The sequence below is a fragment of the Bos taurus genome, chromosome 19 (genome assembly GCF_002263795.3).
Source record: "Bos taurus isolate L1 Dominette 01449 registration number 42190680 breed Hereford chromosome 19, ARS-UCD2.0, whole genome shotgun sequence".
Taxonomy (NCBI): Eukaryota; Metazoa; Chordata; class Mammalia; order Artiodactyla; family Bovidae; genus Bos; species Bos taurus.
The window spans coordinates 5,121,745-5,146,603 of record NC_037346.1 but is presented as its reverse complement, the minus strand read 5'-3'; the positions used below and the strand labels follow the sequence as shown (position 1 = coordinate 5,146,603).

Below are 24,859 nucleotides of genomic sequence, written 5' to 3'. Positions count from 1 at the left end.
TTTAAATGGTATTTTACTAGTTCTACATAGAAACAAGAGGAAGAGAAAAAACTTTTTAAAATGTCACATTTTTATGCAGTGTTTTAATTTTTTTTTTAATTTCTCAGAGCATCTGTCTCTAAGTACAAAATGATTTGCATTCTCTTTCCTAAGAACATAAGAAGTGCATATGAAAATAAATAGTCTTCCTCTAAACCTTTAACACTTCCTTAACATTCTATGTAAAATCTTGAATATAACTTATAGGTGTCAAGATCATAAAAAAAAAAAAAAAAAAAAAAACGGTTACTGACTTTTAACTTTAAATGGAATTCAAAGGTTGAGAAAGACTGATTTTAGTATAATAGAATTTTTACAAATTTGACAAAGGCAACAAAGATGCCTTTTTACTGTGATACCTAATTGTTGGCCAAGGGCTAAAAATAAATTATGAATACATTCTTTTTCCTCTTAAGAGAAATTTTTTGCCAAACTTGAAGTGTAGCATAAAAGGTCAGCATGCAGTGGTATGGAAACCCAAGTACGAGATAAGTCAAACCTTATTTTCCATTTTCAGGGTGTGAACATGTGAGTCTTGACAATGACTTTTTAGCCTGGTTCCTGACCTGCCATTAATGCACACTAACACAAGGTGGCCCCACGCTAACTTAAACATGAACTCAGACTGAGACTAACCCTGAGTGTGAATTACTCAATTCAAGCGTGTGTGGAAGGGGTGTAGAGGAGACGCAAGAGAGGGCAGGACAGGGACACATACCAAGGCATGTGTTTTCACTTATGTTTTCCTCAGTTCAGTTCAGTCGTGTCCGACTCTTTGCAATCCCATGAATTGCAGCATGCCAGGCCTCCCTATCCATCACCAATTACCAGAGTTCACTCAAACTCATGTCCATCGAGTCAGTGATGCCACCCAGCCATCGCATCCTCTGTCGTCCCCTTCTCCTCCTGCCCCCAATCCCTCCCAGCATCAGAGTCTTTTCCAATGACTCAACTCTTCGCATGAGGTGGCCAAAGTATTGGAGTTTCAGCTTTAGCATCAGTCCTTCCAAAGAACACCCAGGGCTGATCTCCTTTAGGATAGACTGCTTGGATCTCCTTGCAGTCCAAGGGACTCTCAACAGTCTTCTCCAACACCACAGTTCAAAAGCATCAATTCTTCGGTGCTCAGCTTTCTTCACGGTCCAACTCTCACATCCATACATGACCACTGGAAAAACCATAGCCTTGACTAGATGAACCTTTGTTGGCAAAGTAATGTCTCTGCTTTTCAATATGCTATCTAGGTTGGTCATAACTTTCCTACATCCAGGCATAAACATTCCCTATGTCCAACAGTGGATATAAGAGAAGAGTAGCGCAAGAGTTGGACAAGACTTAGCAACTAAACCACCATGCTTACTTTTAGGCAGGCAGTACACTAAGTACTTTATGCACATAAGGGCATTAATCAACAATAACCACAGTGACACAGGTATTATTATTTCCAACTAAAGATGATGAGACCATGACTCCAGAAGGTAAAGAAACTAGCACAAGATCATACGGTGACCATGTAGAATTCTAATCTCTTATGACTTCTTAAACCAATTGTTTAAATGTGTCAATATCTTTCATCATCAGTCTTCTCATCCGTAAAGCAGGAGGAATAAAACAGATCACTTTATAGGAACTGTAATGGTAAAATTAAAAACCCTACAAAACTACTATGAAAACCATGCATGCATGTGTGCTAAGTTGCTTCAGTCGTGTCTGACTCTTTGTGACCCCATGGACTGTTACCCGCCAGGCTCCTCTGTCCATGGGGTTTTCCAAGCAATACTGCAGTGAGCTGCCGTGCCCTCCTCCAGGGGTTCTTCCCAACCTAGGAATCAAATCCACATCCCTTAGTCTATCTGCATTTGCAGGTGGGTACTTTACTACTAGTGCCACCTGGGAAGCCACTATAAAGTACTGTTAAGAGTCATACATACAGACAAAGATTAAACAGGAAATTAATGTAAAATTATACTAACCCTCAGTGGTTTACCAAAATCTCTTTTCTAGCCAAGTATCCCCTAAATCTTTACCTTGAACCAAAACTTTAGGAGGATCTAGGCATAAATCATGCATTTGTGCATGCTGTAATTCATGGTAGGTTGATCCGGAAAGCACGCACTTAAGACAGTTTTCCTCAACTTCCAGTGTCCCTCTCAGTTTCAGCCTTGAGCGCCTTATTTACTCATGTGGTGGGGGGTTGAGAATTTTCAAACTATGGCTTATTTCTCTTGGATCTTCTCTTACTTTTCTTCTTTTTAGAAGAAAGGAAATAAATGTTTTATGAGTGCAAAAATCAATGCCATTTAATAAATACTACGAACCTTCCCATGGATGTATTTCTCATCACTAGCTTGTTTTCAGTTATAAAAGCCTTACTGTAGGAGAATTAAGGCTTCTGCTGTGGTAAAGTTAAAGTAATGGTTGTCTTTCTTCATGTAATAATTCTTTACCGACTTCCTCAGGAATGTCTTTAGTGTGGTTTTAGCTTCCTCATAAACTCACCCATTATTCAGCTTATGGCAGTAGTAAACAGCTGGATTCTGAATTATGAAATTTATATAACAGAATAGTTTCCAAAGGCATACTCAAGTATAAAGTGGATTTAAAAAATTCTAACCAGTTTTACTGGCTTCCCTGGTAGCTCAGCTGCTAAAGAATCTGCCTGCAATGCAGGAGACGCCGATTCAATTCCTAGGTTGGGAAGATACCTTGGAGAAGGGATAGGTTACCCATTTCAGTATTCTTGGGCTTCCCTGGTGGATGAGATGGTAAAGAATCTGCCTGTAATATGGGAGACCTGGGTTCAGTCCCTAGGTTGGGAAGATCCCCTGGAGGAGGGCATGGCAACACACCCCAGTATTCTCAACTAGAGAACCCCATGGACAGAGGAGCCTGGCGGGCTACAGTCCATGGGGTGACTAAGAGTCAGACATGACTGAGCGACTAACTACATCCAGTTTTACACTTCAGAATGCTTTTGAGATGGGAACAGGGGTAGATTTGCTTCATTAAGTTTATTTTTGTTGAGATTATATTAACACTCATATATTTTTAAGATTAATAAATACCAGCTGGCTGAAGGAGTTTAGATGTGGCAGTTAAGGATCTAATTTGGGAATTTATAAATAACTACTTTAAACAAGTCACAATGTATGTCAGTTACCTACAGAATTTAGAGTTGACTTTGTTTTTTCCCCTCAGAAGAATCTTGTCTAATACATTCGTGTGGAAGAAAATGGTTCGTCCTAAAGTCAATTCCATTTCAACTCTAGAAAAATTTCCCATTCTAATTGCATTTTAATATTTACATAGAGCTTACTCACTCAAATTTTTCAGTAGATTATTTTTCTACAACAAAATCAAGCATCATTTCTTATAGTCACTGATGTAAATCTACCCCAGTTTATTCATTACTGTAGGATCTCCTTGCTCTAATTGGAGTTGCCTCCTAGGATCATCTGACATGTAGCTCATCCTTACTTTTTTGCTTTTGATAATGGTGCCTCATTCACTTAGGATGATCTCTTATCTTCATCCATCCATTGATGTTTATCACTTCTTTCAAGATACAGATGATGTCTGACTTTTGCCAAGAAATTTTTCCCTACTGATTTCTGTATCTTGTTCAGTCACTCAGTCACGTCTGACTCTTTGTGGACCACCTGGCTCCTCTGTCCATGGAATTTTCCAGACAAAAATACTGGAGCAGGTTGCCATTTCCTAGTTCAGGGGATCTTCTTGATAGAGGATCAAACCCTCATCTCTTGTGTCTCCTGCACTGGCAGGTGGATTCTTTACCATGAACACCACCTGGGTATTTTGTGACAAATCAGAAACTATGTACTAGCTTCAGGGGTAAAGAAGGAGGATGTAAAATTGAATTGAAAGACAGAAGCTTTCACTTCTGCTCTAAAAAATATGTTCCGGAATATTATCTGAGCTATATTCTAAACTTCAGTTTCTGTAAAATTTAATTTAAGGGGAAGATTGTGTTCTTGAGCCTGGAAACACTTTACTGATTGATAAAAATCCTTTTTTTATGGGTAACTTACACAATTAATCCTTTATTGTTTAAAAACATCAATAAGTCATTTCATGAAAATTAAGAAACAGTAATACTGAATTCATAATACTCAAGTGTTTTTCAATTTATATCTATATAATCTCTTCCAAGAAAAATAAAAAATATTTCTTTTCTTAAGCTATGCTCCCATCTATAATTTCTCTGCAAGCTGCATTTAATATACCTCACCAGGATTTCACTAAAAGGGCAAGGAAACCTAATCTTGATTTAAAGAAGAGTTTTCATTATGTGGTTTTAACAGTCCATTGATTATTACCGCTTCATAGATACTATTATGATAATTTATCTTTTAAAATTACAACCCTTTGTTCAGGAAAATTTTCAATAAAAATCATAATCTAACAGAGATCATCACATGATAGATTATTTTTGCTCTTTTATTCAATGAAGAAAAAAGAAATAATGCACTCTTCTTTAAAGTCTATTGTCACATTATGCACTCATTGAGAGAGATATTGAAAAAAATAACAGGAAAAAGGAATTAAATGTACATTTACCTGTATTAGACATATCTGTAGGGCTGTTGTCTGAAGAAGTAATTGGAATCTGTTCTGTTTTCTTGTATCCAGTTTTTATCTAAAGAAAATGAGGAATATGAAATGTCATTTTCTAAAGTAGGTCAAAGACCAGACTAGGAGTTCATGTTAACATAAAAAGAATGATTAATGAGATTAAAGCAATAGTCCCGAAAATCGAAACCTTTAAAATTTTGGTATATTCACCTTCAAACAAAGCAATTCAGAATTAAAATAACAACTGCTTTTAGCTCTACCATAACCAGGACAACAAAATATAAGGCTATGTACCATGTCTCTGAAAAGGTATTATAACCCCAAATGAAAAAGTATAAGAGCTAAGAGAAAATCTTAAACTTTATATCTGATTAGCATGGACTTAGTAGCGTTAGTACTAAGCAGAGAAAGGCACCTGAGTAAGAGTTCCACTCTGACTACTTAGGTTGTCACCTACTCATCACCCTGCAGTCCATGGGGTCGCAAAGAGTCGGATATGACTGAGCGACTTCACTTTCACTTTTCACTTTCATGCATTGGGGAAGGAAATGGCAACCCAATCCAATGTTCTTGCCTGGAGAATCCCAGGGACAAAGGAGCCTGGTGGGCTGCCGTCTATGGGGTCGCATAGAGTCGGACACGACTGAAGTGACTTAGCAGCAGCAGCAGCAGCAGCAGCATGGACCCAGAACTGAAGATACCTATGATGAATTTTGTCCCACTGATTAAAAGCCTACTTGAGTTTCAAGTTTGTTTTATAGAGTATATGCTCTATTCTATACTTCATTATTGACTGCACTGTAGCGATTAGTAATTACAGTCATCCCTTCGTAGCTACCAGTTCTGCATCTGCAGATTCAATCAAAAGCAAATTGAAACTATTTTTCTAAAAATTCCAGAAAGTTCCAAAAAGCAAAACTTGAATTTGCAGCACCAGCTAAGAGCTGGACACGACTGAGCAACTTCACTTTCATTTTTCACTTTTATGCATTGGAGAAGGAAATGGCAACCCACTCCAGTGTTCTTGCCTGGAGAATCCCAGGGACGGGGGAGCCTGGTGGGCCGCCGTCTATGGGGTCGCACAGAGTTGGACACGACTGAAGCGACTTAGCAGCAGCAGCAACTATTTACATAGCATTTATACTGTATTAACTATTACTAGTAATCTAGAGATGACATAAAGTATATGGGGAGGGTATGCATAGATTATATGCAAATATAACACCATTGTATACAAGAAACTTTAACATCCTTGGATTCGGGTATCTGCTGTGGGGGCTGTGGGAGGAGGTTGTCATGGATATCTACAGATATCAAGGGATGACTGTAATTATGTTGATTTTCATGTAGAAACTCCCCCTTTTGTGTGATTCATTGGAAAAGACCCTGATGCTGGGAAAGATTGAAGGCAGGAGGAGAAGTGGGTGACAGAGGATGAGATGGTTGAATGGCATTGCCAACTCAATGGACATGAGTTTGAGCAAACTCCAAGAGACAGTGAAGGACAGGGAAGCCTGATATGCTGCAGTCCATGGGGTCGCAAAGAGTCAGACATGACTTAGCAACTGAACAACAACAAAGGTGAATTATATTCCAGCATATGCATATGAGGGAACAATATCTACCTACACTGTGTAGAAAAGAGCTGAGGAACAGAAAGGAAGATTGTTCGTTTTCAGTCAAGCAGAAAATAGAAAAAAAAAAATGAATGGAATAATAGGAGAGACTATCTGAAAATAAATGTAACATTTCATATCATAGTTTTGAGTGATATCTAAGCATATCTTTGTGATGCCATTCCTGATTATGACTTTCCTGACATAGAATACATTGACCTGAAAAATTATTAATAGCACAGCATAAAAATCTTAAACAAACATAAAAATCTTAAACAAAAAAGATCTTTCAAGGAAACACCAATTGGTTAACAAAACTATATTATCAAAATTATAGTTCCATTATGTATACATTAAACATAATGACACACAGGGGTTTATGGACAATGTAAACAAACAGAGAAAGACAAGATTACCTGATTCCTCCTCAAAGAAGGTAAAATGGCGTCTGTAGATCTGGGAGTGGATGAGGTCTTTGGAATTAGTGTTTCAGGAGAAGAAATAAGGCTAAATTTTGAGGCATGAGGTCCATATTCTCCTGTAGCTTCTAAAAGGGATGAACAAGATGGATTTTCTAAATGGCTGCTGTCAGATTTCTGTCTTATGAATGCTATCTCCCAAGAAGATTCTGACCTAGCATTAAAAAGAAATCACTTTATGGATACAGTACAATTGAATTCTAAGATGACATTTCAAATATTAGCAAAAAAGACTTGTTTTGGGTCTAAAGTAAGTACTAGGACAACTTAAATTTCTATTTTTAGGGAGACATACTAAATGATTCATTCTATCTTTTGGCTAGAATAGTTACCTCAACTTGGCTCTGGTAATTATGCCTTTTGCTTCTTCAAATGATACACCAATCATGGACTCCTTGTTTACTGAGACAAGTTGATCTCCTGGTTTCAAACGTCCATCCTAATAAAAATAGTAATACTTGTAAAAAAACTGATTAAGGTGTTTCTTAAAAATATTATTGACACAATTTTAAAATTTTTAATTAATTTATTTTAATTGGAGGCTAATTACTTTACAATATTGTGGTGTTTTTTGCCATACAATGACATGAATCGGCCATGGGTGTACATGTGTCCCCTGGTCCTGAACCCTCTTCCCACCTCCCTCCCCATCCCATCCCTTTGGGTTGTCCCAGTGCACCAGCTTTGAGTGTCCTGCTTCATGCATCAAGCTTGTACTGGTCATCTATTTCACATACAGTAATACACATGTTTCAATGCTATTCTCTCAAATCATCCCACCCTTGCCTTCTCTCACAGAGTATAATAGCGTGTTTTATATACATGTGGTCTTTTGCTGTCTCACATATAGGGTTGTCATTACCATCTTTATAAATTTCATATATATGCATTAATATATTGTATTGGTGTTTTTCTTTCTGACTTACATCACTCTGCATAACAGACTTCAGTTTCATCCACCTCATTAGAACTGAGTCAAATGTGTTCTTTTTAAAAGATGAGTAATATTCCATTGTGTGTATGTACATCTTTCTTATCCATTCGTCTGCTGATGGACATCTAGGTTGCTTCCATGTCCTAGCTATTGTAAACAGTGCTGCGATGAACACTGGGGTACATGTGTCTCTTTCAATTCTGGTTTCCTCGGTGTGTATGCCCAGCATTGGGATTGCTGGGTTGTTTGGCAGTTTCATTTTCAGCTTTTTAAGGAATCTCCACACTGTTCTCCATACTGGCTGTAGTAGTTTGCATTCCCACCAACAGTGTAAGTAAGACGGTTCCCTTTTCTCCACACCCTCTCCAGCTTTTATTGTTTGTAGACTTTTTGATGGCAGCCATTCTGACCAGCATGAAATGGTACCTCTTTGTGACTTACACTTCTCTGATGAGTGATGTTGGGCATCTTTTTATGTGTTTCTTAGTCATATGTATGCCTTCTTTGGAAAATGTCTGTTTAGTTCTTTGGCCCATTTTTTGATTGGGTCACTTATTTTTCTGGTATTGAGCTGCTTGTATGTTTTTGAGATTAACTGTCAGCTGTTTCATTTGCTATTATTTTCTCCCATTCTGAAGGCTGTCTTTTCACCTTGCTTATAGTTTCCTTCATTGTGCAAAGCTTTTAAGTATAAATACATCTGATAGATAGAATGCATGATGAACTATGGATGGAGGTTCCTGACATTGTACAGGAGATACAGATCAAGACCATCCCCAAGGAAAAGAAATGCAAAAAACCAAAATGGCTATATGGGTAGGCCTTACAAATAGCTGTGAAAAGAAGAGAAGGGAAAAGCAAAGGAGACAAGGAAAGATATAAGCATCTGAATGCAGAGTTCCAAAGAACAGCAAGAAGAGATAAGAAAGCCTTCTTCAGCAATCAATGCAAAGAAATAGAGGAAAACAACAGAATGGGAAAGACTAGGGATCTCTTCAAGAAAATCAGAGATACCAAAGGAACATTTCATGCAAAGATGGGCTCGATAAAGGACAGAAATGGTATGGACCTAACAGAAGCAGAAGATATTAAGAAGAGATGGCAAGAATACACAGAAGAACTGTACAAAAAAGATCTTCACAACCCAGATAATCATGATGGTGTGATCACTGACCTAGAGCCAGACATCCTGGAATGTGAAGTCAAGTGGGCCTTAGAAAGCATCACCATGAACAAAGCTAGTGGAGGTGATAGAATTCCAGTTGAGCTATTTCAAATCCTGAAAGATGATGCTGTGAAAGTGCTGCACTCCATATGCCAGCAAATTTGGAAAACTCAGTAGTGGCCACAGGACTGGAAAAGGTCAGTTTTCATTCCAATCCCAAAGAAAGGCAATGCCAAAGAAGGCTCAAACTACCGCACAGTTGCACTCATCTCACACGCTAGTAAAGTAATGCTCAAAATTCTCCAAGCCAGGATTCATCAATATGTGAACCGTGAACTTCCAGATATTCAAGTTGGTTTTAGAAAAGGCAGAGGAACCAGAGATCAAATTGCCAACATCCGCTGGATCATCAAAAAAGCAAGAGAGTTCCAGAAAAACATCTATTTCTGCTTTATTGACTATGCCAAAGCCTTTGACTGTGTGGATCACAATAAACTGTGGAAAATTCTGAAAGAGATGGGAATACCAGACCACCTGATCTGCCTCTTGAGAAATTTGTATGCAGGTCAGGAAGCAACAGTTAGAACTGGACATGGAACAACAGACTGATTCCAAATAGGAAAAGTAGTATGTCAAGGCTGTATATTGTTACCCTGCTTATGTAACTTCTATGCAGAGTACATCATGAAAAACGCTGGGTTGGAAGAAGCACAAGCTGGAATCAAGATTGCCGGGAGAAATATCAATAACCTCAGATATGCAGATGACACCACCCTTATGGCAGAAAGTGATGAGGAACTAAAAAGCCTCTTGATGAAAGTGAAAGAGGAGAGTTAAACAGTTGGCCTAAAGCTCAACATTCAGAAAACGAAAATCATGGCATCTGGACCCATCACTTCATAGCAAATAGATGGGGAAACAGTGGAAACAGTGTCAGACTATATTTTGGGGCTCCAAAATCACTGCAGATGATGATTGCAGCCATGAAATTAAAAGATGCTTGCTCCTTGGAAGGAAAGTTATGACCAACCTAGACAGCATATTGAAAAGCAGAGACATTATTTTGCCAACAAAGGTCTGTCTAGTCAAAGCTATGGTTTTTCCAGTAGTCATGTATGGATGTGAGAGTTGGACTGTGAAGAAGGCTGAGTGCCGAAGAATTGATGCTTTTCAACTGTGGTGTTGGAGAAGACTCTTGAGAGTCCCTTGGACTGCAAGGAGATCCAACCAGTCCATTCTAAAGGAGATCAGTCCTGGGTGTTCTTTGGAAGGACTGATGCTAAAGCTGAAACTCCAATACTTTTAGCCACCTCATGCGAAGAGTTGAGTCATTGGAAAAGACTCTGATGCTGGGAGGGCTTGGGGGAAGGAGGAGAAGGGGATGACAGAGGATGAGATGGCTGGATGGCATCACCGACTCGGACATGAATTTGGGTGAACTCCGGGAATTGGTGATGGACAGGGAGGCCTGGCATGCTGCAATTCATGGGGTTGCCAAGAGTCAGACACGACTGAGAGACTGAACTGAACTGAGGTCCCATTTGTTTATTTTTGCTTTTATTTTCATTACTCTGGGAGGTGGATCATAGAGGACCTTGCTGTGATTTATGTTAGAGTGCTCGACCTATGTTTTCTTCTAGGAGTTTTATAGTTTCTGGTGCTACATTTAGATCTTTAATCCATTTTGAGTTTATTTTTGTATATGGTGTTAGAAAGTGTTCTAGTTTCATTCTTTTACAGGTGGATGACCAGTTTTCCCTAGATAGCATATTAAAAAGCAAGACATTACTTTGCCAACAAAGGTCCATCTAGTCAAGGCCATGGTTTTTCAAGTAGTCATGTATGGATGCGAGAGATGGACTGTGAAGAAAGCTGAGTGCTGAAGAATTGATGCTTTTGAACTGTGGTGTGAAGACTCTTGAGAGTCTTGGACTGCAAGGAAATCCAACCAGTCCATTCTAAAGATCAGTCCCGGGTGTTCTTTGGAAGGAATGATGCTAAAGCTGAAACTCCAGTACTTTGGCCACCTCATGCGAAGAGTTGACTCATTGGAAAAGACTCTGATGCTGGGAGGGATTGGGAGCAGGAGGGGAAGGGGACGACAGGGGATGGCTGGCTGGATGGCATCACTGACTTGATGGACGTGAGTTTGAATGAACTCCGGGAATTGGTGATGGACAGGGAGGCCTGGTGTGCTGCGGTTCATGGGGTCACAAAGAGTCGGACATGACTGAGGGACTGAACTGAACTGAACTGAATTGACCAGTTTTCCCAGCACCACTTGTTAAAGAGATTGTCTTTTCTCTGTTGTATATTTTTGCTTTCTTTGTTCAAGATAAGGTGTCCATAGGTGTGTGGATTTATCTCTGGGCTTTCTATTTTGTTCCATTGATCTATATTTCTGTCTTTGTGCCAGTACCATACTGTCTTCATGACTGTAGCTTTGTAGTATAGTCTGAAGTCAGGCAGGTTGATTCCTCCAGTTCCATTCTTCTTTCTCAAGATTGCTTTGGCTATTCGAGGTTTTATGTATTTCCATACAAATTGTGAAATTATTTGTTCTAGTTCTGTGAAAAATACCATTGGTAGCTTGATGGGGATTGCATTCAATCTGTAGATTGGTTTGGTAAGTATATTCATTTTCATTATATTGATTCTTCCAATCCATGAACATGGTGTATTTCTCCATCTATTTGTGTCAACTTTGATTTCTTTCATCAGTGTTTTACAGTTTTCTATACATAGGTCTTTTGTTTCTTTAGGTAAATTTATTCCTAAGTATTTTATTCTTTTCATCTTAATGGTGAATGGGATTGTTTCCTTAATTTTTCTGTTTTCTCATTGTTAGTGCATAGGAATGCAAGGGATTTCTGTGTATTAATTTGACACAATTAAAGCAAAGCACAGTATTAGTAAAGAATGACTTAAAGAAAAGAGCAAAAAGAAAATTTTAGACAGTCCCAACAGTAAAAAGTTTTCATTAAAGTCTGGTTTGGTAATATACACATTTTCCTGATAGCTCAGTTCATAAAAAATCCACCTGTAATGCGGGAGACCCCAGTTCAATTTCTGGGTCAGGAAGATCCCCTGGAGAAGGGAAAGGCTACGCATTTCAGTAATCTTGGGCTTCCCTTGTGGCTCAGTTCATAAAGAATCTCCCTGCAATGCGGGAGAGCTGGGTTCAATTCCTGGGTTGGGAAGATTCTTTAGAGGAGGGAGAGTCTACCCACTCCAATAGTCTGGCCTGGAGAATTCCATTGACTGTATATTCCAAGGGGTCACAAGAGTCAGACACAACTGAGTGACTTTCACTTTGCTAATATACATGAACGAAATGGAAATGTTCATGTATTCCTAGAATAAACTTTCATGTTAAGGTTTCCTGAAGATATGAAGACACAGCCTGGTATACTAGGAAAAGAAACCTGTTTTAAAAGGTCAGTTGTATGAGACAAACACAGGTCTGTCTGTGATAAAGTATGCTAAATAATTCTAGGATATTTCAGAATATAAGACTCATTCAGTTTACTTTCTGAGCATTCCTGTATCTTTCAACCCATCAAACATTAAGAGTTACTTCACAGTTAGAATTTTTAAAAATTCAGCCAATGATCTTAACTATATTGATTCTACCCACATTTCTGTTCATGGTCAAATATCATCTTTTCTGGATCTGCTGTCCCTCCTGTGACTGATATAGGACCAGTTGGTTATACAAGGAGTTCTATTGACATCCTACTAATAACAACCAATCCTAACTGGCTGCCTGGCATTGTCTTTTCCAGGACCTATCTCTGCCAATGACTATATGTGTGTGTGCTCAGTCATGTCCGACTCCTGAAACCCCATGGACTGTAGCCCACCAGGCTCCTCTGTTCAAGAATACTGGAGTGGGTTGCCATTTCCTCCTCCAGGGGATCTTCCTGACCTAAGGACTGAACCTGCGTCTCCTGCATCTCCTGCTTTGACAGGTAGTTTCTTTACCAATAAGCTACCTGGGAAGTCCCCCTGCCTAAAACTAGCCTAACTGTTTAAAATGTTACAAGATTTACTGTATACATTAGGTAAGTTTTCTTCATTTTCATTTGTCTTTTAATTCAAACCAGAAAATAAGAAATGAATTCTCTTCATTTTCAGTTCCTAAGATGCTTCTCAGTCATTAGTACAAATACAGAAAGCATTATTTCTACAACTAGGGAAAAGTTTATAAAGTTAAAAAGCATTTTTACCCTTGAGGGTATTTAAGTAAATTCCACAAATTCAAGGAAGTAGCTTTGAAAAAGTCTCATCGTCTAAGCTATATCCTTGGATAACTAATCTTTGATTTGAACTGCATTATACATAACAATGGTGATTCATTGTTACTTTACTGTTGAGTTGGAGAAGGAAACAGCAACCCACTCCAGTACTCTTGCCTGGAAAATCCCATGGACGGAGGAGCGTTGTAGGCTACAGTCCATGGGGTCGCAAAGAGTCGGACACGACTGAGCGACTTCACTTCACTACTGTTGAATAACAATATTTTTTTAAAATGTATTTATTATTATCTGTTACACTGAACACTGAATATACAGGAAGGCAAATAAATATAAACATGTTCTTTCTAATACTGTGTAATAAAAGATATGGTAATCTCAGTGAATGACCCTATGACCATTCTGAAATATAAATATAAAACCATGACGTCAATTTGATTTAAAATATATAGTATTTGAAAACTAAATTGGATTTTATAAGCATGTGATTAAATACAACTAGCAAAGTTTGAGAACACACAATTGCTATATTCACAAGTGACTTTTTTCCCCCCTCCTTCCATTTGATCAGTGTATGGGAACTAAAACACAATAGTAATGCTGGAAGAGGCTAAGCAGCATGGAGAAAGTTATCTACCATATGGATCCTACATGTGCAGTAAAATGAAGGAGCTGATTTTGTAATATTTTATAAAACCAAGTCTGATGACAGACTTTAGTAGCATATGCATTTAAGTCAACTATATTCAGACTATACTTAGAAACTTACATACAAGAACATGTGATTTAATATGCTAAATATTAGTCTGAGGATGTCATTTCCTCGAGGTTAAAGTGAAATGGTAACAAACAAAGAAACAAAACAACCGTTTTGCCACAGGCAAAAAGATAAGGCTAGTAAAAGTTACCAAAGAATAAACAAAATTATGGAGAGCACTTAATGCTGAAAAGGAGGGTGGAAAATGTAATGGAGTGGGAAGAAAACACATAGGAAGACTTAATAGTAATATTTTCTACTTAAGTCAAACAGTGAAGTCTAAATGGATTCATAGGTGTTCATTTCACTATTATGCTTTATAAGTTAGATATCTGCTCCAATATCTTTTTGTATGTGTAAAATATTACATTACTAAAAAGGAGAGAAAAGTTCCATCCCATTAAAATAAAGCAAACGCTCATGACATTTAGGGCTTCCCTGGTGGCTCAGTTGGTAAAGAATCCGCCTGCAATGATGGAAACCCCAGTTCAATTCCTGGGTCGGGAAGATCCCCTGAAGGGAACAGCTACCCACTCCAGTATTCTGGCCTGGAGAATTCCAAGGACTGCACAGTCCTTGGGATTGCAAAGAGAATTCCAAGGACTGCACAGTCCTTGGGATTGCAAACTGAGTGACTTTCACTTCATGACATTTAAGCTCAACAATGTTTCTAACCAGATGAATTTTATTTTGGTTCTATATTCCAAAATTTGCATTGGAAATAGGGTAAAATAGTGATTTTTAAAAATCTAGCTTAAAAATAAATAAATGTCTGTTAAGTCCAACTCTATTCCATTTGGAATCTGCAAAAAATTCTTCCTTAGAATCAGCTTAACAAGGTAGATTATAACTGAAATTTAGTGACTACACTACTATTAATTTATATCCCAAAGCCTGGCAATAATTTAGGGAAAGAAAGGGAACAATGAAGGAAGCTCTGCTTCACTGAAGCAAAGCATTTAAAGGACTCTGACAAGGGGAAAAGAGTTCTTTTAGAATTGGGGTGGTGGACAGTATATATATGGTTATTTTGTTTTAGTCCATACTCTTAGTATTAACAGTTCCTGGCTTTCATTAAACTTCCTTGAAAAGGGAAAATTCCATGATGATGACTATAAGCCAGATGGTAACTCCACTCTGTTTGTTATTTGGGCAGGAGCCTTCAGAGGCAGTGGACTGGTGAGGAGAAAAGAGAACAAGGCGTGGAAACCAGATAGATCTGAATTCGAATTTGAGCTCCACAGATTGCTAGCTAAGATGTTCATAAACAATGAGAGAAGGTGAAGGAAGGGGATGCAGGGGGTGCACAATCTCATCCACAAGGAACAAAGAACTAAATTCTAAATCGCCAGAGACGGTTCCTCTCTCTGTATATTTTATAGAAACCACAGCTGGCTGTCAGCATTATGGAGGCCTTCAGAAGACAGAAGTCAGCAAAAGGATTGAGGTGACCTACCTTCTCCCACAGTCTCTTCTCTGGCCACATGGTATTGGCCATACAGAGAAAAAAGCTCTCCAAAAGGCAATTTAACATACCTTATATTAATATTAAGGTACACCAATGTACTGAAGTAGTATTTTCCAGGAAGACAAGAGTCAGAGAAGAGAGGAAGAAAGTCTCTGACTGTGGCTTCTGGTGTTTATTAATTTTTTTCTTTCTAAAAAGTACTTGCAGCAGTTTTTTTTTTTTTTTTTTGCTTCCAAGAATAAGATCTTAGCTGATCATGTGAATTTCTGAACCGGTTTAAAAGTCAGAACCTGCAAACTAAAACAAAGCTATTTCTGTAAAAGTCTGGCATTCAAAGCCCATGAATTCTGCCCCAGCTTAATTAATGTGTCTGAGAAGATTGTGACTTCAGGGATTTGCCAAGGCCTCTTCCACACTGTCTAGATTCTGCTTCAGCACTTACTGAGCAACTACACAACACGACAGGCAAGGCGCCAAGCACTTTCACACACCCAGCTTCTGTCTGAATTCTTTCACGTTGACATTTATAAAGATGTTGAAATAATAATGTATTCTTGAATACTTCTGTTAAAAACTGCCAATATTGTCCATTTCATATTATAACGACCATTACACAGTTTTCCAAACAATGTATTACCACAGCATCAGAAACTATCCACACAGCCTGACTCTAACTCAGTATTCCTCACTACAAAGATTGCTCCTGCGAGCTTTTAGATTCTTTTCCCATAATTTCATGAAGTGTCAGTGGAGGTGTCCTCTCACAATACTAGTTATTAATGTGAATGCAGGCAATTTATTTAATCTCCATGAGACTCATTTTCTTAGCTGCAAGGTGGGGAATAAGTACCTATTGCACAAGGTTGCCGTGATAATTAAATAACGTATATAAAATCCTAATCCATTGTAGGTGTTACGGAGAAGTGAATCAGAATCCCGTTATCTGTTGAAGGCAATTTTCAGTGATAGCAAATTTAATCCTCCCAGTCCTCAAATTAAGAACCCTTGATGACTGCCCACTGACAGGAAAAGCTGAAACTACTGAATTTCCCAAACCTAGAACAACAAACTAGATGCAACCTACTTTCTCTAGCCTCATATCCACTTTCCCTCCTCAGCATATAAATTCTTCATCCTATTCTCAGAAAATGTTCTTCAAATCTGCCACGGTCTTTCAAACTTTAATGTGCTTATACATATTAATTCTTGTCTAGAATGCCACCACTCACCTTGACACTTCTGTCTGATGAACTCTCATTTAAACTTCACTGCCAAATTCAAACATTAACTCTGCTATAGGTTTTCTCCAACTTCACTTCACTGTGAACTTACTTCACTGTCCCCTTCTCTTTGCTCCAAAAACACTTTCACTTATCTATATTACTGTACTTACTCCATCCTGTCCTTATTTGTTTGCATATCTTTTTCTTCCCCATGAGACTATATTACTTTAGCAACTCCCAAATTAGCAGCACACATTCTTTCAACTGACCAGAACTATGCCCTTTTCATGGTTATTTCCCTGAGCATGGCGCCAAGTATACAACAGGTCCACAATAAATGAGAAAGGCCCAGGAAACACTGAAGAAATTAAGGTGGCTCTAACAAATAACAGTGGCAAAGGAGAAAAGTACGTGACACTGTAATGTGAATCCTCTTGGCTGCTACTGCTTTAGCTCCCACCAAAGGACTGGTTTCTCTGTTCCTTGTCATCTAGAGACCTTTGTCCTACCTATCCAAAAAGCCTTCGTCCCAGCTCCAGAGACACACTCAGCAAATCCTGAAAATAGATTTCTTTTCAAAGTTAGATATGTCCAGCTATAATCTTTTGTGAGCAATGACTACTAGTATCCATTTATATGATCTTTGTCTTAATCTGTAAGATTGGACCAAAAAAAAAAAAAATCCTGAATATATCACATCTAAGATCTATAATACTGATTATGAAATATGCCATTATTTTATGTAACACTGAAAAATGTGCTGCCAGTTATACCATGACATTTACTGTAAGACCCATTTCAATTTCAGAGATGCTAGAGAGAAAATATATACATACAAACATATGTACACACACAAACCCCTATGTATGTGTACGGAACTTCCCAGGTGGTGCTAGTGGTAAAGAATGCACCTGCCAATACAGGAGACATAAAAGATGCGAGGTTGATCCCTGGATTGGCAAGATCCCCTGGAGCAGGGCATGGCAACCCATTTCAGTATTCATGCCTGTGTCTTCATGGACAGACGAGCCTGGCAGGCTGCAGTCCATGGGGTCACAAAGAGTCCGACATGACTGAAGCAACTTAGAAAGCACACATGTGCATGTACATACACACGTAATTACTTATCTATATACCTGTTTATAAATATTGGTGTGTATCCATATGCATACAGTCATTTCTCGGTGTTGGATACCAAAATCCATGGATGCTGAAGACGCTTACATGAAATGCCATAATAGTTGCATGAAATCTATGCACACCCTCCCTGTATACTTTAAATCATCTCTAGATTACTTATCATACCTAATACAATGCAAATGCTATGTAAATAATTGCCTTATGGCAATTCAAGTTTGGTTTTTGGAATTTTCTGGAATTTGTTTTTTTGAATATTTTCAATTTGAGGTTGGTTGAGCCCATAGCTTTGGAACCTAAGGATACTGTACGTGTGTGTGTGTACCCTAGAATCAGGTAAGTAAAATAAATCTGGTTTGAAGAAAAATGTCTGATTCCTACCTGCCCTCCTTACAGTATTAGCAGAGAAAGAAGAAAAAAAAGTATTGTTCAGAATTAGACATAAAGAGCTAGGAAGAAAAGGCACTTTGGTGTGGAACCAGATGGTGGCAGTCGAATGGTAAACAGGCAAATCAGTAATTCTCAGCAACATGACTAAAGAATTACTCATTCATTGGTTATTAATTTAGTAATTAATATGTGTCAGGCACCATGCTAGGGACTAAAGATATTATTGTTAATAAAACCAGATAAGATCTGTGGACTTAGGAAACATTCTCAGATTTGTAGTTCAGGCAGAGTTGGTAAACACAATCACAGATACTGATGTACGACCACAAGCTGGCACTGGTGATCATGAAGGGAAAAAACAAGCAGACAGGTGACAAGAAGGAAAGACGCGCAGGCAGGAAAAACCTGGCTCTAGACTTGGGCGGTGGGATGGGGGCAGGAACACAGGGAATATCTCTCTTGGAAGTGGTCTTTGGGTTCATGTTTAAAAGTAATGGGGGCGGTGGGTGATAGAGGGAGCAGCATACAAGATGAGAAAGAACTTGGCCCCTTCCAAGGACCGAAAGAATGCTACTCTGAAAGCACAGGAATGGAGAGTCAGAGAAGTGAGCGGCAAAAGTCACTCTATACAGAGCCTTACAGCCAATTAAGTATTAGTAGGGCTTGCCAGTGTTCTTGCCTGGAGAATCCCATGGACGGAGGAGCCTGGTGGGCTGCCGTCTATGGGGTCGCTAAGAGTCGGACACGACTGAGCGACTTCACTTTCACTTTTCACTTTCCTGCATTGGAGAAGGAAATGGCAACCTGCCGAGATCCAGCCCTGGCTGATGCAGGGTATTCGAAGGGGAGACGGCGTTGGCGATTTATTTAAATATTAATTAGAGATATAAAGAGTAATAGCATGAGGATAGCTCAGTAGGAAAATTCAGTGGAGAAAAGAGGCTGAGTAGCTTGGTTTACGTGGAAAATCAATATAACCTGTGACACCAGGTTAGCTCTGACCACGAAGGCGGCAGGCGCCCTCTCGAATAGCGGAAGGTGCCCCACCTTAGACACCTTCTCAAGTGGGTCTTAGAAGCCCAGGCAAATAAATGGTCGCAGAGGACCTCCACGCTCCAGATGGAAACTTCAGCCAGAAATTGAGAAAAAGAATGACATGGGGAGACCAAGCTTTGGTGAGCAAGGCCCATAGCTTTATTTTCAACAGGGGCTTTTATACCCTAAGTTGCACTTAGAGGATAATAGGGGATGTGAAATCATACAAAGTCAGCAGTCTTTGATCCTTATCAAAACCAGGGTTCTTTCCTGCAAATTTATCCTATACAAATAGTTTAGGTGATTTACATCATCTTCTGGCCAGAAGGCCTATTAACATTTTATGACTCTTGACAAAGGTTTGTCAACCGTAAGACTTATTTTCTCTAACAGTAATTATTTTAAGCTTTGGCGCCATCCTCCAAAGGTGTTAGATAAAGTTGCATTCCTATAGGGCAGAGGTATAGTGGGTTTACAACAAAGGAAAGAATTTATTACCTTAAGGGTCTAAAGTTGCTAACACCAAGGCCACTACTTATTTTTTCTACATACCAACTATATTAATTAATACACATTCAAGGATAAATACAGGGGATGTGGAAACTTGGCAGCAAGCATTGGCTCATCAATGAAATCTTTTACTAGTTTTATTCTGACAGTGTCTAACTCTCTGAGAGGCTTTAAGCTATTTGAATATCTTAAGCTTCCCGTGCCTCTCGAGGCTAAGAGACTGTAAACAATCACATGCATAGCTGTAGGAGTCCGGGTAAACTTGTCAGGTGAGTTAGAGAGCTATCTGAGGGATTTGGATTTAAACACTCCTAATGCCTAGGAACTTATTAACTGGAGCTGTAAGTTAACTCTTTATCAGAGAGAGCGAGATGGTGGTGGGGGACAGACCCCAGTAAAGTCAGAGGTGAGAGCACAAAGCAATAAAGTAGGCAGACTCTGGTTTTTTTGGGGTAGATGCTTGAGAATATCCAGGGGGACTCCTGAGGCTCGATCCCGCCTTTGCATGTGTCGAGCCTCCTTCCTCATGACCTTTGCCATGAGTGGAGTGTCTCTCGCCAGCTCCCGGCAGCAACCCACTACAGTGTTCTTGCCTGGAGAATCCCAGGGACGGTGGACGCCTGATGGGCTGCCGTCTATGGGGTCGCACAGACTCGGACACGACTGAAGTGACTTAGCAGCAGCGGCAGCACCAGGATAGGTGGAGAGGGAAATAAGAATGGTGTATAAGAGCAGACAAAGCTCTTTGTGAGGTTTGATATAAACTGATGATAACACTGCAGATGGTGATTGCAGCCATGAAATTAAAAGACACTTACTCCTTGGAAGGAAAGTTATAACCAACCTAGATAGCATATTCAAAAGCAGAGACATTACTTTGCCAACAAAGGTCCGTCTAGTCAAGGCTATGGTTTTTCCTGTGGTCATGTATGGATGTGAGAGTTGGACTGTGAAGAAAGCTGAGCGCCAAAGAATTGATGCTTTTGAACTGTGGTGTTGGAGAAGACTCTTGAGAGTACCTTGGACTGCGAGGAGATCCAACCAGTACATTCTAAAGGAGATCAGTCCTGATGTTCTTCGGAAGGACTGATGCTAAAGCTGAAACTCCAATACTTTGGGCACCTCATGCGAAGAGTTGACTCACTGGAAAAGACTCTGATGCTGGGAGGGATTGGGGGCAGGAGGAGAAGGGGACGACAGAGGATGAGATGGCTGGATAGCATCACTGACTCGATGGACATGAGTCTGAGTGAACTCTGGGAGTTGGTGATGGACAGGGAGGCCCGGCGTGCTGCAATTCATGGGGTTGCAAAGAGTTGGACGCGATTGAGCGACTGAATTGAACTGATGATAACTTAAACAAAGGTGATGACAGTAAAGATCAAGAAGACTGATGGATTCAAGAACTGTTTAGAAACAGTCAACAGTAAGTACTAATGAATTAGATATGGGTGTTAAGGGAGAGGAAGTAGTTAGGATGAGATCTGGTTTTTTGACTTTTTGCAACTGGTAGGTGTCATTCACAGAAACTGGCAGCACTGGCAGAAGGTCTATTTGGGGAGAAATCGGTAGATGAAGGTATGACGTGACTATCATAAATCCGGCCTCAGACAAGTTGCATGTGAGATGCCTTGAAGAGATCCAAGTGGAAATGTGGATCAGGCAATCGGGTATGTGTGTATGAAGGTCAAAGGAATGTCCCACCCCCCAAAATTTCTAAGACTGAACACTGAGGACTCCAAACTGATACGGAATTGCCTGGTGGGGAGAAAAGAGCCTTGGAGTTCCCATGTTTAATCCTTCCCTTAACTCAGTACCTAGTATAGTTGTTCCCAACCTATAGGCTACCTCTAGCTCTTAGAGCTGAGAGAATTAAGAATCTTCTTTCCTACTTGAAGCAGCAAAAACATTTCAAGATGTTTCAAGTTTGAACTCTGAGTATGTTTTTTCAAAGAAACATGACCATTTCGGTTACTGAACCAGTATTCTATCTCATATCTTCCAAAAGGAAAAATATTTTTAAGTGTGTATGAGGGGGAATAAGCTTGAGATTGGCTATATTATTAGCTCTGAAACAATATAATGTTAAAATAACAGCGAGTGAAAGCACTCATATGCATTTAAAAAATATTAATGGTTGCTCAGTGTACCAACTTATAAGGATAACCTATGAGCCTGTTTCCTATTCTGTGAATATACATGCAGAAATTTTGTGCAGATTAGAAGTTTTAACAAGCCTAACACAGTATTTGTTGTTCCTGTTGTTTAGTCGCTCAGTCATATCTGACTCTTTGTGACACCACAGACTGTAGCCCACCAGGCTCCTTTGTCCATGGGATTTTTTTGGGCAAGAACACAGTATTTAGAACAAAGTAAATTCTATTATTCATTTAAAATATTTTTATATAAAATTGAATTTACTTGTCTTTTCAGAGCAAAAGATGTATGTACTTCTCCATCTTCAGGAAGTACATAAAAGCAACTGAAAGCATTAAAAACTCACTTACTCTTCTCTGTCTACTCCCTTCTCTATATTGGCAGTTTTCTTCTCTTGAACACAACCAAATACTGTAAAAATACATTAATAACCCAATGCTGCTCTCTAGTGGTAAATACAGAATATACTTTATTACATGGTTTTGCTTTCTAATACCCTTTCAAACAACAGAATTCTCAGAAAATCAGCAAGAGAAAATGTATGTTACAGGTATAATTTCTTATTCAGTGATTGCTGACAGGAGACGAGTCACTCAGCACCTAGTCACTACTATTACTTTATGTACAAATATTTTTCATGGGGGGAACAAAAAGCACAAATTGATGTTTGTTTTAAAAGTAAATTCTTATCACTTGGTAGGTACCATAATCTATTGCATTACTTCAAGTATAGTCTAAGATATAGCTTAGCCATACCGAATACACACATCCTTTAGCTTTAAAACTAAAGTAATATATCTCAATTCTTAAAAGAAAAATTTTGTCTTTTGTTTGTTTGAATTTGTTTAAATTTAGCATTTAAGTATGTTCTTATTTAGTTAATAAATTAAATTCAGTAGCTCAAAATTATATCATTATAATATCCTATTGTATGTTTGTATGCTCAGTTGCTCAGTCCTGTCTGATTGACGCTTTGTGACCCCATGGACTGTAGCCTGCCAGGCTCCTCTGTCCATGGGATTCTTCAGGCAAGAATACTAGAGTGGGTTGCAATTGCCTACTCCAGAGACAATATCCTATACTTATTGTATAACACTTACAGCTTGGTAAGTGTATTAGGAAGACACCGTATTATCTCCACAAGCCTGAGAAAATTTAAATCTATTGCTTTCAAAGTTTTGGTTAAATTGATTTTTTTTTTTCCTAACTTGGAAAAAATCCACTTGAATAAACAAACTGTTTGCTAAACAGTGTTCGAGATAGGACTCGGGGTAAGGGTAGGACTATTTATTCAACAAAAACAACTAGAATAAGAACAATATAAACAAACTTTGTAAGAGGATCCTTTCTCATGTTAAATAGCTTGATATTAATAGAATATTTTATTAAATTCTTTATATACTACATCTCTCCAAAAAGGATTGAAGGAAATTTTCAACAAAAGAAATATAGAATCACGTTAGCAAAACAGAAATAACATGAAATTCAAGAGAAATGAGCATGAAAATATAGTAACCAATTTGTTACCTAAATGCTTCAAATATGAATCTGAGCTTCCTAGCAGCAAGAGCAAAGAATTCATGATTTACATATTTCTTACAGTGATGAGAAGAGTAAGGCTTTCTCATTCCTAAAAAAGATAATTCTAGCCTTAATTCTAAATCTAATTTCTCATTTGGACAAGTAAGTGACCACAAACTTATCAAGAATTACTGCAAATTCACAAATCAATAGATTTTATTTGCTTAGTTTTGTTTTGCATTTAAGAGAGGCCAAATGAACACAGTTTAACTGATCTAACTTAACCCAAACTCAGAGCAGTGAATAGAGAACATGTCTTCAGATATGATTTTTCTCAGACAGACTTAGGATAAAAGTTGAACAGCATATAATTAAAAATATATAACCTTTAGTTAGAGCTTAAAATCTGCTTTTTCATATTTAATTCATTTTTATTTCTTATGCATTTGTTAGGTTGAAGCTCCTTGAGTGTAAAGGTCTACTTACACTCTCTCTGTGTCTTTCACTGAGAAATGGTCATAGTGGATATTCAGTTAACATAAAAAATTTACTGATGATGAAACAAACCTCATCACTAGTGGTTTTGTCTTTTAGGTGAAGGGTTATTTTATCTTCATTTTTACCTTATAACAGTCTCCTCCAGGAATGATTTCCTGAATATATACCAATGGACCTTCATTCCGGTTAATTCCTCCTAGGATCTTCAGACCAAGGCCTGTTTTCTTGGTAACTGTAATCATCTGAAAGGCAGGATCCCTAAGATAAAGTAAATTAGCATGCATAAATTAGCCCAGAGATGGTGGTCCACCAGGGAGACCCTGCCCAGAGATGGGTACCTATTTTTTCTTTAAAATATTTGTTAAATTCTTAGACCTAGATAATTCAAAATACTCAGTACATACTAGCAATGACATTATTAAAAGTATGATCATACAAAGGCAATCAAATGGATTTTCTTAGCACTAATTCTAATTTTTCTGTAAAACAACCAAACAATAAGAGAAATTACAGCAATAATGCTTATTTATTTGGAGTAGAAGAATACTTTAAAAATATTATTTAAACAAACTTAAAGATTTATTAAAGGTAACTGCAGAGACTTGCTTTTAACTGACTTTCTACTACACTTTAGGATTCCAAAACGAAACACTTTAATGAATTGGGTAAGTGAATTTTAAAAGACACGCTTGTGGCCATTTAAAGCAAAATAAATATAACCTTCATTTGAATCTCAAAAAAAACCCCAAAAAACTCAATTTATCCTTTAAGAGTATTTTCCTGGTACAAAGCACATGCTCCAGCTGTGATTTCTGCTGGACATAAAAGCGATGCTATTAGGAAGGAAGGAACTGTTAAAAAGAATTCTGCAAAATGTACACCCTCCCCCCACCCCAAGTTGTGTTTCTGAATAGTGGTCAGAACAGACTTTTACTGGTCCAAAAGAGCTTGAGTAAAGTATGAAATGAAGCTCAGGGCTTACTTATGGTGTAGTGGGTATTACGCTAAGCAATATTCACACATTATGTTATTCAATTCATTTAATATTTATAAAATCCCTAATATTATTACCCTCATTTTT

The 24,859-nt window shown here is 38.3% G+C and overlaps 1 protein-coding gene across 9 annotated transcripts in view; it reads right to left on the bottom strand.

The window, feature by feature from the left end:
- Nucleotides 1-24,859, bottom strand: part of STXBP4 (syntaxin binding protein 4) — a 247,550-nt gene that overhangs the window by 191,084 nt on the left and 31,607 nt on the right. For all 9 annotated transcript variants that reach the window (XR_003030692.2, XR_009491553.1, XM_059878162.1 and 6 more), the window contains 4 exon segments: nt 23,904-24,036; nt 7,060-7,166; nt 6,665-6,881; nt 4,618-4,696 (listed from right to left, as the gene is read on the bottom strand). Coding sequence is in view for 7 of the 9 variants with exons in the window: in XM_059878162.1 (XP_059734145.1) it covers nt 4,618-4,696; nt 6,665-6,881; nt 7,060-7,166; nt 23,904-24,036 (536 nt within the window). In the remaining 2 variants the exon portion in view is untranslated.